At 42.1% G+C, this 20,471-nt stretch overlaps 1 protein-coding gene across 1 annotated transcript in view; it reads left to right on the top strand.

Annotated features, from left to right (window-relative positions):
* LOC122562795 (uncharacterized) overlaps positions 1–20,097 on the top strand; it is a 50,788-nt gene extending 30,691 nt beyond the window's left edge. Inside the window, exons 14-20 of the mRNA XM_043715994.2 lie at positions 693–824; positions 1,162–1,397; positions 2,986–3,124; positions 7,463–7,644; positions 14,205–14,280; positions 19,092–19,319; positions 19,799–20,097. Of these exons, the coding sequence (XP_043571929.2) occupies positions 693–824; positions 1,162–1,397; positions 2,986–3,124; positions 7,463–7,644; positions 14,205–14,280; positions 19,092–19,319; positions 19,799–19,858 (1,053 nt within the window). The 3' untranslated portion in view covers positions 19,859–20,097. The remainder of the gene's footprint in view (positions 1–692; positions 825–1,161; positions 1,398–2,985; positions 3,125–7,462; positions 7,645–14,204; positions 14,281–19,091; positions 19,320–19,798) is intronic.
* The last annotated feature ends 374 nt before the right edge of the window (positions 20,098–20,471 follow it).

Below are 20,471 nucleotides of genomic sequence, written 5' to 3'. Positions count from 1 at the left end.
TTGAATACGGGATTCAATTTAATATGCTTTTTGATTGAGTTCCAGTTGCAGTACCAAGCTTCAAGGAATTCTCTGGCGTGTCTCTGTGCTAGGATGGTTACATGGTCCCAGTTGAATTTGTGTCCTTTGTTGTCTGTTTCGTTGGAATTGAGAGAGTGCTGGTCGTGTCTGGTAGTGGCAAGCTGATGTTTGTCCACTCATATGGTCAGTTTTCTTCCTGTTTATCCTATGTAGTGTTTTTCACAGTTCATGCAGGGTGTCTTGTAGATAACGTTTGTCCTGTTGGATATGGGTGTCAGGTGTTTAGGCTTTGGGAGGAGCTGGTGAAAAGTGTTTACTGGTTGTGGGCTACTAAGATTCCTAGCGGTCTGAGATTGTTTAATTGTTGCAAACTATTATTTGGGGAAGCCAGCAATGAGGGTGGAGCAATAGGAGATAAAACAACATTTGGTTACATGTAAAGAAGAAATCAAAGACTTCAGAAGGAGACCATACTATTGTTGAGCCAGTATCTAACCACTGCTCAGTGCAATTGATTTGATGCTAATTAAAACCAAAATCCTTCTGAGAAGGAATAACTTGTGGGTGCAAGAGAACTATAAATAGCTAAAGCAAGTGGCAATTTGGACATCAAGTATCCCATGATGAACCTGATCAATATTTGGACACTGATATTGTGGTTTTATTGGCAGAGAATCCAGGAGCTGGAGGTCCACAGCCACTCCCTCCAGCATAAGACAGATCAGGCCATAAGTGATCTGAAGACTCAGATGACTGAAGAAAAAGTAAAGGAGATCCAACAGCTCAGGGAGGAGATTCAATTGGTATGGATTGGAGACTGTCAGCTTTAAGGAGAATGGTTAACCATAATCTGTCATTTGATCTCTGGTAAAGTTAAATCTGATTGATGGTAATGTTGTTATATTTCTTAGTATTAGTGACTCCAATCCCTAGTAATGTTGGATCTAATCAATGCTAATGGGTGTCTATCCAAAGTATTATTAGTCCTAAGCCCTGGTAAGGTTGAGTCTGATCCTTACTAGTATAATAGAAGGTAGTATGGCTCAATTATTCTCTCATTATTAATATTGTGCAAAACTGGTTAAGTTTCATATTTTCTTTGGGATTGCCCTGAGCTTCTCCCTTCTGTTGCGAGCCTAGGGAAAAGAAAAAGAAATGGAGAGAAATTCAAAGATGGAGGAGGAGCTGCATATCCTTTGGGCCAAGAACAATGAAGCTTCCCTCAAAGAGAAAGAAGCCAGAATGCAGGAGGAGCAGGCAGAGATGTCCTTTGTGTCTGAGATCAAGGTGGAATGTGAACGCATTCGAGTGTTAATACAGAGTACACAGATGCAAGCCCTGCAGAGAGTTATAAGCCCAGCCTGCAGTAAACTGAGGTAGGTCACTGACACCATCAATGGTTAACCCTAGTCAACTTATTCACTCACATTCCCATATCCATCTCATGTTGACTGCAGTAGTTCAAGAAAACCAGCTCACTGACGATTCCTGCAGGGAAATTATGGATGGACAACAAATCCTGCTTAGCCAGTGTCATCTACATCCTGTGAAGAATTTCAAGAAACTCTTTCCTAGCAATACTGACTCCATAGACCTAAAATACAGATTACAGAAATAACAACTTTGCAAATCCATCTGACCTTCCACCTTAAGTTTGACAAGAGATTTGATTTGATTTATTATTGTTACATGTACCTAAGTACAGTGAAAGGTTTTTAGTTTTGCCTGCTGTATAGGCAGATCATACCAAAAAGATCATAGTGGGATTGAACGGAGCAAGGAGTACAAAGTTATAGTTGCAAAGAAAGTGCAACAAAAAGCAAGATCAACATTAGATTTGAAATTTGAGAGGTCCATTCATACGTTTAATAACAGGGGGAAGAAGCTGTTCCTGAATCTGTTGGTAAGTGTGTTTAAGCTTTTGTATCTTCTGCCTGACAGAAGAGGTTGGAAAAGATAATAACGAGTGGGAGGGGTTTTTGATGATTTTAGCTGCCAGTGCAGTCGTGCAGTTCTTATACATGTCCATACCCCACAAGGATGGCCTTCAGGCCCTCAGCTTCTTCCCCTCCAACAGACCCATTCAGTCCCTCTCTACCTATACCCTCCTTTCCCCAATGATTTTCCGAGGCAGCAAGACGTATGGATGGAGTCAGTGGATGGAAGGTTGGCTTTTGTGATGGACTGGGTTGTGTTCACAACTCTCTGTAGTTTCTTATGGTCTAGGGCAGAGCAGTTGCCATACCAAGCGGGGATGATTGCGGATAGAATGCTTTCTACACTGCATCTGTACAAGTTGGTGAGGGTCCTTTAGAGACATGCTGAATTTCCTTTACCTCCTGAGGAAGAAGGGGTGCATTGTTGTGCCTGGGAGCGCTTCAATGCAATTTCTACATTAAAATGTTTTCTCTGTTACCTTCTGCCCAAACTGCTTCCTCACGTTGGTTGATCTCAATCCCCTATTGATTGGTATTAATTTAATTTTGCTTTATCCAATGCATTTATTTCCACTCTTTTCCTCTAAAATTCTAACTGATTTTTTAAATTTACTTTCTTTTCCTGCTCTGCTTCTATCTCAAAAAAAGCAACAATTGGCTGATAAATTAATTCTGAAGGGTGCTTTTTTTTCCCCAACGAATGTTAAAACCCCAATGTAATGATGACAGGTTGCATTGTAGGAACCACTGACAATGAACCAAAGAATCTGTGTAATGTCATAGATAGCTAAAACATGGAAAGTAAGTCCTAATTAATGTCAGCAGATTCTTCTCCTCGCCCACTTCCAGGAGAATCTTCAGTTCTTTTGGTAGCAGCTATTCTTCTGTTCCTTGCCTTGTTTCAACATCTTGGGTCTAATCAGTGCGAGCAAATGGCCACAGACCCTCATATGACAGGTTCACTGCACCAGAAGGGGATCTGCTCGAACGTCCATTCTGTGAAACCCACCTCCTTGTTATTTTGCAGGAGCCTGACACAAATGACATTAGGAGACGCTATTCATGCACTGTGCAGAGCCAGTGAGGATCTGCGCCAACTCGTGGTTGAGCTGCATCAGGAGCTAGAGAGCCAGCGCTTTATGGTACATCATCTCCAGGCGGACAAGGTACCACACACGTCAATGAGACCCATATTATGTAAGCTGCAGCGTGGAGCCCTGGATTCCTGCATAGAATGTTGCAAATTTGAGACATGGCCTTTATATCATTTAGACAAACTCAAGTGCCTGTGCAATTCAAGAGTTTGAGTTCACCCTTTTAAATATTTGCAGCAATAAACAAATGTGGATGTTTGGCCATTTTAAAATTGCTGCAATTTAAAGGTGATTGCTGGCATTAGCTGAAGGATAGCACTTGTGATTATGGTAGGGTTTTGGCTGTGCGTGAAATGGTTGATCATGAAACGCCAGCCTATTTTACGTCTCTTTCCTAACTTTTTTACTTCCATTGTCATGAGATATCAAAAGGGTACCGGTTCAGTTTAGCATCTGTGCACAATATAAGGGGCTTGATGGATGATCAGCATAACCATTGCAATATTTTTATTGTAATTGGAAGATTAGTCATGAACTGATTATACATTTCAGTCTGGAAGAAAGGCTTTGTCGTGTTTATGGTGCAGCAGTAGTGTCTTTACCTCTGAACCAGGAGAGTTGGGTTTAAATTCCAACTGTTCCAGAGGTGTGTAATTACATCTTTGAACAGATTAATTAAAAAAGATTTTTTTTAAAAAAAAGGGGTGAGAATTATGTCTTGTTTAAGACATTAGTTGGACGAAGACTGGAACCTTCTGATTGCTGGTCATGATGTCGCTATCCTTAAAAGAAGATGCAACAGAGCCAGAAATGGAGAGGGACAGTTTAAGGGCAAAAGCACATGTTGACTTTTAACAGAAACAATCTGAGTATTTTGTTTCATCTGTGTGACTTGCAATCGAGTGACAGGGTGATAGTCCTGTCACTCGATTGCCCACATGCTGGAATTTTTGTTACTTTTTTCCAATTGAGAGGATTTCAGGGGGAAAAGTATTATACTTTTTGAAGTGTTTGCAAAAAGGTTTGTATTTATTTAGTGGCTTCCACCTGAGGATATCTCAAAACAACTTGTGAGTTAATTACTCTTCAAACAGGATCTCAATTAAAATACAGGAAACTTGGGGAGACAGTGGTGCGGTAATAATACCATTTCACTTGTAATCCAGAGACCCTGGCTGATATACATGGGAAACAGATAAATATAAAGCTGGTCTCAATAATGGTGACCATGCCACTGTTAGCAACTGCCATAAAACCCATCTGGTTCTTTAATGCCCTTTAAGGAAGGAAATCTGTCATCCTTAGCTGGTCTGGCCTACACATGACTCCAGACCTGCAGCAATGTGGGGGACTCTTAGCTGGCCTGTGGAATGCCCTAGGAAGCCATTCATCTCAAGAGCAATTGGGGATAGTCAACGAACCAATTTAGGTATAAGTCTCTCATAAGCAGCAATGTGATAATAACCCAGATAATCTGTTTTTCATTGATATTTGTTGATGGAATTCAGCTGGGCAGGGCACTGGGAATCTCTCCTCTGCTCATTTCTTAATACTAATATGGGGTGGCATGGTGACTCACAGCGCCAGGGACCCAGGTTCGATTCCAGCCTCAGGTGACTGTCTGTGTGGAGTTTGCACATTCTCCCCGTGTCTGTGTGGGTTTCCTCCCACAGCCCAAAGATGCACAGGTTAGATGAATTGGCCATGCTAAATTGCCCATAGTGTTAGGTGGATCATTCAGAGCGAAATGGGTCTGGGTAGGTTACTCTTCAGAGGGTCGGTGTGGACTGGTTGGCTGAAGGATGTTTCCACACTGTAGAGGATCTAATCTAATCTAGTATAGGACGTTTTGTGCCTATGCAAACAAGAGGGGCGTTGATTTAACAGCTCATCTGAAAGTCAAGACATCACTCACAGAAGTTAAAAGCACTGAAACCTCCTTATCAGCAGCTGTCACTGAGGACATGTGTTCTTTATAAGGGAGTCCCAGTCATGAAAAACTCCTTTTACCAGGAACAGGACAGGTTTTTAAGACCGGACATACCATCTGTATATTCATGGTTCTATTCTGCAGATCTCCTTATTGCAAACCCAACTTTCTTTTTTTTGCTATTTTGAATGAGAGACTAAATAGTAGCAACTATTCACTGAAGTATGGTGATACTTTCAGTGCCCACAAGATCAGGCTGACCCTGAAGATTCCATGCATTCCCATACCCTGGGTTATTGCTCAATGAGTGGAGCATTGTAGTATTTCAAGAGATAAGTAAGGGGTGTGGGCCAGAGGCAGGTTTATGGAGTTAGGCCACAGATCAGCCATGATTGAATGGTGGAAAAGGCTCAAGGGGCTGAATGGCCTCCTCCTGTTCTTATGTTCCAATGTAATATTGAATTTCAGCACTGTATCCAACATGTTCTGGGATTGGCTTGGGTTCGAAATGGAGAGAAAGAACTTGCATATGGAGCAACTTTTATGATGTAGACAAATTCCCCCCAAACATGGATTTTAGCCAATGAATTACTTTTAAAAAGTAGTTGCTGTTCTACCTTCAAAAACATAGCAGGAAATTTATGCACAGCTAGCTTCCACAAACTATGTAACACTTTTTTTTGTAATGTGGACTGGGGGATGAATATTAGACTGGGCACCAAGATGAACTCCTCTCTATTTGTCTTCAAGAAATAATTTTGTGGATTGTTTTATGTCAAATACAGTCTCTGTTTCATATTTCATCTGAGGGGTGACACTTGCAGATCCGCAGCACTCTCCCAGTACGCCTAGAGAGTATTAACCTGGATTTTGTGCGTCTCCCTGGATTGGAATTCAAGCCAAGAGCTTGTGACTCTCATACTCACTGAGCTTAAACTGTTCCAGCTCCTGTAGTAGTTCTAAGTTTCTCCAAAGTTTCAGTTTACTGGAAAATACTGAGCAATTATCTTGCGTTTTTGCACTCATTAGTTTTGCGAACTCATTGTAAATTCCAAAGAGTGACTGACACACGATTCACTGGTTTCTATAATTAGGAGGAGAAAGTGAGTCTGCAGATGCTGGAGATCAAAGTTGAAACTTTATTGCTGAAACAGCACAGCAGGTCAGGCAGCATCCAGGGAACAGGAGATTCGACGTTTCGGGCACAGGCCCTTCTTCAGGAATGAGCAGAGAGTGTTCAGCAGGAGAAGATAAAAGGTAGGGAGGAGGGACTTGGAGGAGGGGCGTTGGAAATGTGATAGGTGGAAAGAGGTCAAGGTGAGGGTGATAGGTCGGAGTAGGATGGAGGCGGAGAGGTCAAGAAGAAGACTGCAGGTCAGGAAGGCGGTGCCGGGCTGGAGGGATCCGGCTGAGACAAGGTGGGGGGAGGGGGGATGAAGAAACTGGTGAAGTCCAAGTTCATCCCCTGCGGTTGGAGGGTTTCCAGTCGGAAGATAAGACGCTCCTCCTCCGACTGTCGCGTTGTTGTGGTTTGGTGGTGGATGAGTCCAATGACCTGCATATCCTCGGTGGAGTGGGAGGGGGAGTTGAAATGCTGTGCTACAGGTTGGTTGGGTTGGTTCGTCCGGGTGGCCCAGAGGTGCTCTCTGAATCGCTCCGCAAGTAGGCGGCCTGTCTCCCCAATATAGAGGAGGCCACACCGGCTGCAGCGGATGCAGATCGAGGATATGCAGGTCCTTGGACTCATCCACCGCCAAACCACAACAACCCGACGGTCGGAGGAGGAGCGTCTTATCTTCCGACTGGAAACCCTCCAACCGCAGGGGATGAACTTGGACTTCACCAGTTTCTTCATCCCCCCTCCCCCCACCTTGTCTCAGCCGGATCCCTCCAGCCCGGCACCGCCTTCCTGACCTGCAGTCTTCTTCTTGACCTCTCCGCCTCCATCCTACTCCGACCTATCACCCTCACCTTGACCTCTTTCCACCTATCACATTTCCAACGCCCCTCCTCCAAGTCCCTCCTCCCTACCTTTTATCTTCTCCTGCTGAACACTCTCTGCTCATTCCTGAAGAAGGGCCTGTGCCCGAAACGTCGAATCTCCTGTTCCCTGGATGCTGCCTGACCTGCTGTGCTGTTTCAGCAATAAAGTTTCAACTTCTATAATTAGGACCCAATTCCTTGTGCAAAGTTAAACTATCGCAGCATCATATCACTCCAAGAACCCAGGAAATGTGAGACAGTCTCCAGATTAGATTCTAATACAAAAGCCCAAAGTTTCCAGTTGTACTATTAGTTTTGGAACCCCTCCCATATAGGTTAGCATGTTGCTCACAATACACTCAGTCTGAGAAAATAAATTGAAAGAAACTTATAAATATTAATGACAGACATTTAACGAGTTGATTTTTTTGGAAATTTGTAATAATTTTACAGAAATCTTGTTTGGGCCTAATTCTCCTGCATTGTCCATTACTCAGGATGATACCAAGCAGGTCAGCAAGCTACAGAGGCAACCACTGACTGAGTCTGGGAGAGAAAAGGAACACACGCTTCAGGAGAGGAAGAATGAGTTACCAGCAGTCCAAAGGACCATGACCAAATGGGACAATGTGACTGCCTGCAAACACACCCACATGTTTGAGGAGAAGCGGAATGTAAAGTATGTGACTTCTCCAGCTCTTTAAATGTGGACTAGAATGTGTTTTCAGTCTCTTCCTGAAGTATTGTTGTCCCAGGTTTCTACCAGTTTTCAACTGATAGTTAGTAAAAGAAGCAAAGGAATTGTTTTCCTAATGCCTTCACTCGTCTGTGTGAAGATGTGCTTCAGGTCATCTGGCATCTCCTCAAGTCCTGTCTTTTGAATCAGATGGAAGGTGGCTAAAAACAAGGACTGCAGATGCTGGAAACCAGATTCTAGATTAGAGTGGTGCTGGAAAAGCACAGCAGTTCAGACAGCATCTGAGGAGCAGGAAAATAAAACGTCGATTTTCCTGCTCCTCAGATGCTGCCTGAACTGCTGTGCTTTTCCAGCACCACTCTAATCTAGAATCAGATGGAAGGTAACACACAGCTACAGCTCAAGATGACTTTCCTTCTTACTTTCCCAGAGAGAACTTGGTCGGCTTTCTGATTCAACCACTATTTGTGGGATTGCAGCTAACTCCGAGAACTCAACTGGTGTAGAATTACATTTGTATCTCATTACTCCACCTCAACACATCCTTGAATATCACCAGTCGCTCTGTTGAATTTTGCTTTTTTTTAACCAATTCTCACAGCCTCCTCTTTAGAAGATGGAGTTATACAATTGTCTGGTAGAAAGTGAGGACTGTAGATGCTGGAGATCAGAGTCGAGAGTGTGGTGCTGGAAAAGCACAGCCGATCAGGCAGCATCGGGGGGGCAGGAGAATCGATGTTTCGAGCATAAGTTCTTCACCCAGATCTTCCTGATGAAGAGCTTATGCCCAAAACGCCAATTCTCCTGCTCCTCGGATGCTGCCTGACCGGCTGTGCTTTTCCAGCACCACAAACTCAACTATAATTGACTGGTCAGGCTTTGAGCAATATAACTTGGTCAGTGATATACGAGGACAACATCCTTGGAATGGTGGATAGATGGATCATTAGTTTGAAGTCTAGTGTGCAATGACTGATGAGGAAACACTGGTAAAAAAGACTATTCAACTTTCAAAAAGCAACTTACAGAAGGTGAAAATGGAATAAAGAAAAACCTAATCCCATTCCCTATTTTAAGTGGAATTGTGACTGTAGATATAAGGAGAAATAAATACAAATGCTTGACCCTCCTGACTAAATGAAATCAAATTCATGAGCATCCTGTCAGTTAATGCAGTTTGTTAGACCCACAAATGCTGTTCTGGAGGGAGGTCCAGGATTTTGACCAAGTGACACTAATGGAACAACAATTTATTTCTAAGTCAGGATGATGAGTGGTTTGAAGGGAGACTTGCAGCTGATGGTATTCCATGTATCTGCTGCTCTTGTTCTTCCAGATGGTCATGGACTTGGATGGTGCTGCCTCAGGGGCTTTGATGGTTTACTGCAGTAAACCTTATAGATGACACACCTGCTGTACGCGGTAATAGGTTTGATTGTTTGGTTTTGGTGTGTGCCAATCAAGCAAGATGCTTTATCCTGGATGGTATCAAGCTGCTTGAACGTTGGAAGTGCATTCGTCCGGGCAAGTGGGGAATATTTAAATATTCAAATGGACAAGCTTTGGGAAGTCTGATGTGCTGGCCTCTTCCATCATTGAAGATGAGGACATTTGTGGAGCTTCCTCCTCCAGTGAGTTGTTTAATTGTCCAGTACTATTCACGGGTGGATGTGGCAGGACTGTGGAGCTTAGATCTGATCTTGGTTGTGGGATCACTTAGCTCTGTTTATTACTTGTTGTATATGCTGTTTGGCTGCAAGTAGTCCTGTTTGGTAGCTTCACCAGGTTGACACCTCATTTTTACTTATGTCTAGCGTGCTCCTGGCATACCCTCCTGCAGTCTTCATTGAACTCGATTGATTCCTGGGTTGATGATAATGATTGAGTGGGGGATATGCCAGGCCACAAGGTTGCAGATTGTGCTGGAGTTAGATTCTGCTGCTATTGATGACCCACAGTAAGTCATTGATGCCCAGTCTTCAGTTGCTAGGTTTGTTCTAAGTCTAGGGATGAAAATGAGGACTGCAGATGCTGGAGATCAGAGTCAAGATTAAAGTGGTGAAAGTGGAAAAGCACAGGTCAGGCAGTAGCCAAGGAGCAGGAAAATTGACGTTTTTTTCCAGCATCACTCTAATCTTGACCTTATTCTAAGTCTGTCCTTTTTAGCATGCTGATAGTGCTACACAACATGATGGAGGTTGTTCAGAGTGTGAATATGGGACTTCATCTCCATAAACTGCAAACTAGGAATGCTTACGGATACTGACAGAAGTACACAAAGCAGATTGATGTGGAAACAGCCAATGCGTTAGTCCCTCTTGTTAATTCCCTCACCACCTGCCACAGATCCAGTACAATAGCAATGTTGTTTAGGACCCGACCAGCTCAATCAGTAGCGCTACTGGTTGTTGATACACACGGAAATCTCCCACACTGTACATTCTGCAACCTTGCCACACTCAGGGCTTACTGTAAGTGAGTTCAACATTGAGGAGTAAATGAAAATGTGGGGGAGAGGTTTCTTTGCCCATGTTTGACTTCACACCATGAAATATCACTGTTGAGGACTCCCAGGGCAACTCCCTCCCAACTGTTTATCAACTCTATTCTACGGTCAGTGCTGGGTCAGTCCTGCCGATGGGACAGAGCATATGCAGGGATGGTGGTGGTGTCTGGGACATTATCTGCAAGATTTGATTCTCTGATTTTGACTATGCCAGGTTTTGATTAGTCTGTAAAGAATGCTTCTAATTTTGGCACTCGCCCCCAGATGCTAGTAAGGAGGGCTTTGCAGAGTAGTCAGAGTTATTCTTGGCATTGTGGCTTCTGGTGGCTAGGTCAAAGCCAGGTGGTCTATCGATAATACTGAGCTGTAGCCATCTAACAAGCAAGTGAGTAGAATGGACTGGAGAGAGGCATAATGTTTCCTTTTAAAGTAAACCTTTAATTTCCCAGCGGGAAAGCACTGAATATGTTGAAACTTCAGATAATTGTAATATTAATCCATCCCAGCAAATGACATTCAGATCAGTCCTATAAAGTCCATGTTATATAGATGTACAGCATGGAAACAGACCCTTCGGTCCAACTCGTCTATGCTGACCAGATATACCAAACGCCACCTTCGGTATTCTGTTGAAAGGGTTCAGAAAAGATTTATGAGGATGTTGCCAGATATGGAAGGTTTGAATATTTTGTCTATTTATCCTATCCATATCCATCATGATTTTGTAAACCTCTATAAGTCACCCCTCAGCCTCCGACGCTCCAGGGAAAACAATCCTAGCCTATTCAACTTCTCCCTATAGCTCAAACCTTCCATCCCTGGCAACATTCTCATAAATCTTTTCTGAACCCTTTCAAGTTTCACAACATTCTTCCTATAGAGAGGGAGACCGGAATTGCATGCAATACTCTAAAAGTGGCTCAACTAATGTCCTATACTCAATGCACTGACCAATAAAGGAAAGCATACCAAACGCCTTCTTCACTATCCTATCTACCTGCGACTCCACTTTCAACAAGCTATGAACCTGCACTTCAAGGTTTCTTTGTTCAGCACTACTCCCCAGGACTTTACCATTAAGTGTATAAGTCCTGCCCTGATATGCCTTTCCAAAATGCAGCACCTCACATTTATCTAAATTAAACTCCATTCTTCCAATAAGTTTCACTCTATCTACTCTAAACAGGCCTTAGTGATTATGAACATCTTTACTAAATGCCTCCCAACCATCTCTAAGTAGGACTACTTCAGCTTTTCCAATATAGCACACAAAGAAACCATTTGGTTTTGATGGAGTTATTCAATTAGTCTCATTCTTTTACTCTTTCATGTAGCCCTGTAAACGTATTTTTAAAAGTTACAAAATAATCTGCTTCTACCACCCTTTTAGACACCACTGAATAGGTAATAAAACATACTCTCATATTGTCTCTCATTCCTTTGTCAATCAGCTTAAAACTACATCCTCTGAGTACTGACACTTTTGCCACTTAGAACAGTGGCTTCTTACTGCTCCTCCGTCAAAATGCTACATTTTAGGTGTTGAAAATATGTCACTCCAAACCCAGCTTCCCTTAAGATGCACTGTTATTTAATTTCATCCTTGGAAGTATTATGTCAGAGATTGGCACCAAGAGCCCCTCATTGTTTTGATCACCTCCACTTAACTACCTCTGTTCTAAGGACCTCTACGGCTTAGAGGTTTACCTTCAATAAGATCACAAAGCCTCCTTTTTATACTCCTCATGCGACATTCAGATCCAATAAATTCCAATGAGCACTGGGGGATAACAGGCAGTTGATGTGATCCTGCCCGTTTTACAATATTCATCAAGATGAATTCTACCCTATTGAGTAAAAGCAAAATACTGCAGATGTTGGAGAATGGAAATAAAAATAGAAAATTCTAGAAATACTCAGCAGGTCAAGCAGTATCTGTGGAAATTGTGTTAACATTTGAGATCAGAACTTTGATGAAGGGCCATAATGAACTTGAAGTACTAGTTCTTGTGCAGAGTTGACGTCGAGGGCAGATTATTGTAGAAAGCTGATAGGTCCACAGCAAGAAATGTTCAGTGGACTGGGCACTCTGCTTATGGGTTTGCACATAACTTGAGTACCTCCTTTTGAATGATTATGTTGGGGCTTCACACACAGCATAAAGATCAAGATGTCTAATATAAGAGCGAGTAATCAAATCCAAGTACTCAGTATGCCTGAAAAACAACTGCTTCAGAAATGACACCATTTAGTCTGAAAGCAGACAGATTTTGATCTTCACAGTACATTGCAACTGGAACTCAGAAACAGTAATTTTTGGAGATTACTGCCTGTCAGGTAATGTTGAAGACAGATTCATACAACCACTTTAGAAATTGTCTGACCTTCATTCCACTGAGGTAGATTTAAGTTCTGAGTTGACTAATTGGAATACTTAAAGATGTTTTACGAATTAGACGCATTCAGAAAACAGTTTTGATATAAAAGAAGTAAACAATTGGGTCTAAATTTTGCACGCATTTTCAGGCATGGAGATTATTCTGAGGCAGGCAGCATGCACATTTTGTGCTGCCATCTTATTTTCCTGTTTTCTGTGTGCAGATGAATATGATTTACATTACTGGCTAGCTGGCTGTTTGTCAGGGGCTGCAGAGCAGGAGAGGTTAGCACATATTCCAGCTCTTCAGCTCTTAAGGGCCTTCTGTTGTTAAATGAAATCTTATGTGACTGAAAGAGAGCTGCTGCTGCCTCTTATACAAAAAAGTGGTGCAATTGTGGCACTGTTGAGAGCATGATCAGGGTGACGGTATTCATGTTCCAACCACTGCCATTGCCCTTGCTGTTGTCTCTCAGCCAACCAGTTCAGACTACTGCCTCCAATGGCAAGATGGCCTTTTATGTACAGAGCTTCTTGATACTGTACTGCAAGACCATCAGTGGTCTCACCCACTAAAAGTCAGCAGCCACATTGCAGCTACTCGGGTAGTACTGCACAGAAGCACAGCAACAGGCAAAGGAACATGGAAGAGTGGCATTAAAAGAAATCCAGAATATCATTAGCTCATTGCTGTTTAAAGAAATAATTTATTTTTGGTTAGTGGCAACTTCTCATGTAGGCCTTTGACCAAGATGACACTGATGTGACCTTCCAGTTGGATGGTAAGGTGGGGAATGTACATTTTTCTGTACTTTTGAGCACGGTGGCTCAGTGGTTAGCACTGCTGCCTCACAGCACCAGGGACACGGGATCGATTCCCACCTTGGGTGATTGTGCAGACTCGACACAGACATTCTCCCAGTGTCTGTGTGGGTTTCCTCTCAGTCCAAAGATGTGTAGGTCAGGTGAATTGGATATGCTAAATTGCCCATAGTGTTAGGTGCATTAGGCAGGGGTAAATACAGGGTTGTAGAATTGGCTTGGGTGGGTTACTCTTCGGGGGTCCGTGTGGACTTGTTGGGTCAAAAGGCCTGTTAGAAACACTGTAGGGAATCTAATCTTAATCTGTTTTTTTTTAAAAAATGAGGATTATTGCAAGTATTTCAAAATAAGTAAAATAAAACAAAGAACTGCAGATCTGAAACAAAAACAAATTGCTGGAGAAACTTAGCAGGTCTCACAGACTCTGTGGGAAGAAAGCGGAGTTAATGTTTTGAGTCTGGTGACTCTACATCAGAGCGATTAGCAGCTAGGGAAAAGGTAGTATTTATACAAATGTCTTCTTGCTTATGTCTTCAGTATTCTCTTTGACCAAGATCTTCAACAGTTGGTGTAACATCTTTTTGAAACTCATTATTTATTTTGTTTGATGTATGTATAAAGCACTTTTGAGATATTTTATCAAGTATGTGAATGCAAGTTATTGTTGTAAGTGAAGGGAACATTACTATTTTTAAAAATGTCTTAGTTTTATGAGGGTAAAATAACATATAAAGACAAAAGGTTTGGAATATGGGTGTTTGATTGTTCAGTGACATGATATGCTTGTCCTGCAATATTCCGGGGATGACGGTAACAAATCAACTTTTGTCTTTACAGGAAGATCTACAAAAACAGAAATGAATGTCAAAAGAAGATGGAAATGCAAAAAAATGAAATCCATCCCCTGCCTTTGGTAAACATTTAATTTCACTTAAACATAATCCATTTGCCTAACTTCTACCATCAAAATTGTATGTCGAGATGGTTTCTTGGACTTATTGGAAACCTTAAAATATTCAGTGAGTCAATGTTGTACCTTTTTGTATCATTTCCATACAATTCCCTGGTGTTTTACGCCACAAGATGTTAGTGTTGGCAGTGTGGCAGGAAATTGGATTTGGAGCCCAACATCAAGTGGATTTACTCATTTGTAGTTAGTTTCTTGGCTCCCAATTTGTTGATTTCTCTCCTAATCGCTTTGTATTGTCCTGTATTGCAGCCCCTCCTATCGTTTATGTTCTAAGCCTTTACTTAAAACACTTTCTTTTTTGTCTTTAATTTACTTCTCCTTTAGTTATGTCTCCTTTATTTATCAAAGGCTAAATCCACATTCTGCCAACTTATATAGGTGTGACTAGCTAAATCAGGCCTGACTTGCTGAAATGTCAGTCTCTATAATTCATTCTTGCTTTTCATGGATTCTTTCCTTGCTTGCTTTCTTGGACACCGTTGCATAGTTTTAAATATTTCTGGTGGTTTTTCACACTCTTGCTTATTGATGTATTGTTCTTTTTACTTCATCAAATTCTCAGCACTTCAAAACCAACTTTATCCAAATATGGTCTCCTGATCTTAGCAATGTTTATGTGCTGCTCAGTCTTTATCCTAAACAGTATATCATCGCCACTATTGCCTCAATGGTCCTTGATTTGTGCTTTGCTTCCTTCCCATTACTGTATGCAGTGGGGAATCCTTTTCTTGTTGAGTTTCTTGGATGCTGGGTTAGAAAAACCAGAAAGAAGTCTTGTACACAGTTGTAGGGTATTCTATTCTGTTATCCCTTTGCCCACTTTTTTGCCAATTAATTTCCAGATATTTGAAATCTTATATGATCATTATGGTTCTTTTCCCAAAATCATTTATTTTCCTTCGAATCCCTCCCATGTCAGATGGTCTGGAGATAACCTCTTTTATGCCGATTCACGTCGATTTATTTGTCTTACTGAAAGCAACATCACTTTGTTTCCTATTTCCATCATGCTGTGTTTAATAAGTACCACCGCTCCACCTCTGGAGTACTGCAATGTCCTCAGAGGACAGACAGACTGAACAGGCCAATGCTCTAGAGTTTACGTGAATGAGAGATGGTTTCATTGAAACTTAGATTTTAATGAGTCTTGTGAGGGGATATTCTCTTTGTAGATTCTCTCAGTGGGACATACCCACCGCAGTCTATGGGTACATCCACAATGGTGAGAAGGAAGGCAGTTCCAGGATTTAAATAAAATATTGATGAGATATTTCCCCAATCTGAACAGTGAGAGATATGGACAGAAATTGACAGATCACAGTACTCCCAATCACCTGCTACCTTTGTTCTTCTAGTTGGTAGAGATCAGAGTGTGGAAGCTGCTATTCAAGACATCTTGGATATGCTACTCACTGTAGCCACTACAGCCCTGTGGTTGATGGAAATACTTACCATAGAAGAACCCCCAAATGGTCATGGTGGGGAATGCAGTGATTATGATGCTGCTGATTGTCAAGGGGAGATGCAAGACTCTCTTCTAGAGATGGTTATTACCAAACTCCTACTATATTGCAAGTGTTAATTGCTGCTTAGGAGTTCAACCCTGAATGCTGTCCAAACCTGTAATCACCACTGAACATCTTAATGTGAAGGCAAAGTCAACTACACCCTCAAAATTTTTTTTGTTATTAAAGCCAATTTAATCCATAAGCTGGTTTCTCCTGTGTCCCTTCATAAATATCCAGCTTTTGGTCCCCCCCCCACTCGGCACATTTCTGCAGCAACCAATTTCCTTGACCACAGTCTTATCTCCACCGTGGTCCAGCCCTAGTCTTCAATAAAACCATTACTCTCTCACCATTCTCTCTACTATAACCCTCATCTCAGCTCACTTGAGCTGATAGGAGTCAGACTGGAAAAGAGAGTAAACAACTGGTTTAGCCATCTACACGGATTTCTGGCTTTTGTCTCCATAGTCTGTTATTATTTAGGACCATCCTGAAATGTATCCCTGAAATCCCTGGTTTTTGTGTACTGCAAATCAGCTTGTTAAACCCTTCTTGCCTCCATCCCGACCTCCAGCAATTAAGTGCAAGGAACTGGTTGATCTGTCACTAAAATAAAAAAAATCTGGTGAGTTGTTTCTGCTGTGTCTCTTTATTCCATTAGCTCACCCAGTCCAATCACATCTGACACCCTCATCCTTCCCACATCCCCACCTAGCCTTCCTACATATCTTTCTCTGGTTCCTTCTTATTTCCCTGTATGCCCTCCCTCTGCTCAGTTATCCATGCAATCCACCTTCTGTTATGGGGTGGTACACTGGTTCAAATCCAGCCTTGGGGTGACTATCTATGTGGAGTGTGTACATTCTCCCAGTGTCTGTGTGGGTTTCCTCCAGGTGCTCTGGTTTCCTCCCATAATTCAAAGCTGTGCAGGTTAGGTGAATTGGCTATGCTAAATTACCCATAGTGTCCAGGGATGTGTAGGTTAGGTGCATTGGTCAGAGGTAAATATAGGATAATAGGGTAGGGGAATGAGTCTGGGTGGGTTACTCTTCAGAGGGTCAGTGTGGACTTGTTAGGCTGAAGGGCCTATTTCCACACTGTAGGGATTCAATGCAACTCCATTCTATTCTATGAAACTCTGTTCCCCTGAACCTATTCACACAGATCCGTTTGACCATCAATTTACCCTCCGAGTGCCATGGTAACCACTAGAGTATGGGATATCCTCTTTGATCGTCGTCGTCAATCCGGTCTTCAAAAACATGGATCCCTTCACCCTTGCAAAACTGCACACTCTTCTCTTCAGTTATTGACTGTGTTAATACTACCCATCTTTGTCAAACCCCATGTTTGAAGCAGATTTCCATCTCTCAAACAGGACCAAAAAACAGCTCTTATCAACATTTACCTGTGTGACAGTGACAAAGGTGGTCATTTGGGACGAAAGCACCTTGTCCTTCTTGATTTGTTTACAGCCTTTGATATAGCTAACCACACCATCTCCTGCAGTACCTTTTCTGTCAAGGACTGCACAAAACACTATATAGGACAAACAGGAAGACAGCTAACGATCCGCATCCAAGAACATCAACTAGCCACGAAACGACACAACCAGCTATCCCTAGTAGCCACACACGCAGACGACAAGCAACATGAATTCGACTGGGACAACACTACCATTATAGGGCAAGCCAAACAAAGAACAGCCAGGGTTATTCCTAGAAGCACTCATCCACAAACTCCATCAACAAACACATCGACCTGGACCCAATATACCGGCCACTGCAGCAGACAGCTGAAGCTGACAACCGGAAGCGGCAGGGACAGGCCACTATAAATGCCGGAGGAAACACCACAGAAGCGCTTCACAGGAGGCTCCCAAGCACTGAGGATGTCACCTAGACAGGGGACGAAACGTTTGCAACAAAAACTTCCAGCTCGGCAAACAGAACCACAGCAACGAGCACCCGAGCTACAAATCTTCTCACAAACTTTTCTGTCAGCCAGCTGTGTGGGACTACTCTCTTACCTGGTCCAATTCTAATCTAAATCATCAAGGTCAGAGAAACACTGGTTACAGTTTCTCTTCCTGTTCCTACATTCTGCAGGATATATCCTTAGTCTTCCTCCAGTTTTATTCAATCTACTTGCAAACCTTGGCGCCATCATCCAGAGTTGGAGACAAAAAAAAACTGCAGATGCTGGAATCCAAAAGTAGACAAGCAGGAGGCAGTTAGTTTTCACAGATTTACTAATCATCCCAGCTGTGTCTCTCTTGACATCTCTATTATTGCTAAGTGATCAGATTGCTTATCTGAAATTCAGTACTAGAAGAACAGAATTTTCCTCCAACTAAATACTATTAAATCCAATGCAATTGTTTTTGCAGGTGGATCCAAATGCCAAATTACTAATGTTGGCTTAATCTCAAGACCATTGAGAGAGTAATGCAGTCTGTTCAGAACCTTAGTATCACAATTTTCCCAAAGATGAGTTTCCAACCTCCAATTTATATCATCACTAAGGATGGCATCTTAACCCCTACAACATCAGATTTTTATCTCAGCTGCTGAAACATCGTTCACATTTTTTTTTAACCTCTATGGACTCTTCCAACTCTGATGACTTAATTGGGTTACTGATAAACTGAGTGCTGATAACTACGTCCTACCATTCCACAAACTGTCCCAAAGCTGGTTAGATCCCAGCTGGATCACCAAGAAGCCATATTATCTGAATTACTGCTATTCAGGATAAAAGTAATTAAGACCAGGTTTCATTATGAACAAACAAACAGAACAGGAAAGAGTATTTATTTTCTACTACAATGCAACTTAAAATTCTATCAATACAAAAAAACCCAAAAGAAGCATGCTGAAAGCAGGAGTTCCTCAGGGTGGTATCCAAGGTCCAAACATCTCCACCTGTTCCAATGACCTTTCCATCACTGGGTCAATATACTGGAACTCCCTTCCTAACAGCACTGTGGGTGTCCATATACCCCAAAGACTGCAGCATGTTCAAGATGGCAGCTCACAACCTCTCCAAGGCAATTAAGGATGGGCAATAAATGTGGGCCCAGTCAGCAATGCCCTATTCCAATGAATGAATAACATGTGAAATGAGTGTTCACTGCCTCACACACATATTAACCTTGATACAGGTTCATATCTGTCCTGCAGTTAAATCAAAATTATACTTACTCAAGTAATATAAATTTTGCATCTTGTTTGTATTCCCTTAAAGGAACACATTGAACCTTCTCCTTTGTGGTCTGCCTCTATCACATCAGTGACTCCCTCTGCAGTGATCTCCTACAAGCAGAAGGATTTTGGGACACTGAAGCTGCTAAAACACTTGCAGAGCCGTGTGAAACAACTCAGAGCAGAAAACAACATCTACTGTGGTACCAGTCTGAAGGATGGGAGCATTCTCCATACCAAGACTGGCAGCTCGTATACAGAGACAGAAACAGTGAGTAGTTTACTGAGCAGATCTATATAGTTACAGAACCAGCAGAAAAATAGTGAGACAGGAAGTTTAATTAGGAGAAAATGATGAGTAGGGTTCCGCACTGACTCAGAGCTTGGCATAGAGAGCAATGATGCTGGTGCAGGAGGAATTCTACCTGCCTCTAAATGGTTGGGTAATCATGGATCAAGGTCCTATTTAAATATTTCAAATCATGCTCAATGTCAATACTGTGCGTACTTGGGAGCCAGCCAATCACCATCAAAACTGTGGTGCTGGAAAAGCACAGGTCACAAAATAAGCCCTTCCTGATGAAGGGTTTTTGCCTGAAACATCGATTCTCCTGCTCCTCAGATGCTGCCTGATTTGCTGTGCTTTTCCAGCACTCAACTCTGATCTCCAGTCCTCACTTTCCCCTGACAACATAATCTATCCATTCTGTTAAGAAATAAAACCTTTACATGTTCACCTCTCCTCCTCAGAGTCGGGTAACACCGGAAAGATCGTTAACCTGCTCCCTGGGAGAGGAAAGCAGCAAGTGACATTTGATTATCACTCAAGATGTATGCTTGACCAACTCTTCCATTAAAGGAGGCCACAGAGCGAACGATGGTAGAATGAGACCTGTCATCTTGTTTCAGAGAGCTCTCACTCTTGGTGAACAGACCACTGCAGCTCAGCACAGTTGTACTTTGAGAAACAGGATAGTAGCACACACTAATTATGTCTTGACTTGAGTATACACAGCTGTGTGTGTCCAACGAAAAGGCAAATGTAATGTTATTGTATGGATGGTGCCGATTGTGTGTTTAGCATTCTGCATAGAATTAAAATTGGAATAATGTAAACATGTGATGTCCCATGAGTATTTTTGATTTTACTGTTTATCTCCCTTCTACCACCCCTTCCTCCTAAATCTACATACCTCCAGTTAAATTGAGGTTGGATATGAGCCCATGACAGCATGGTCTAGGTAGAAATCCATCTTGCTTGCTTCATCTTACTTTATTTGTATAACAATGCATGGAATTTCCACAAATTAATAAGTAATATCCTTTAAAAAAAAATTTATTTTTAAGAGTCGTTTATTCCTTGGCAAAAAGAGAATGTTGCTGCTCACATATAAACTGAAAAAGCCTTAACTGAAGCTTTGAA

Source organism: Chiloscyllium plagiosum, unplaced genomic scaffold (genome assembly GCF_037043375.1).
Source record: "Chiloscyllium plagiosum isolate Xiang-an unplaced genomic scaffold, Cpla_swu_hap1 HiC_scaffold_24, whole genome shotgun sequence".
NCBI lineage: Eukaryota > Metazoa > Chordata > Chondrichthyes > Orectolobiformes > Hemiscylliidae > Chiloscyllium > Chiloscyllium plagiosum.
Note: the sequence above shows the minus strand (reverse complement) of the source record. Positions and strands in the feature narration are given on the sequence as shown.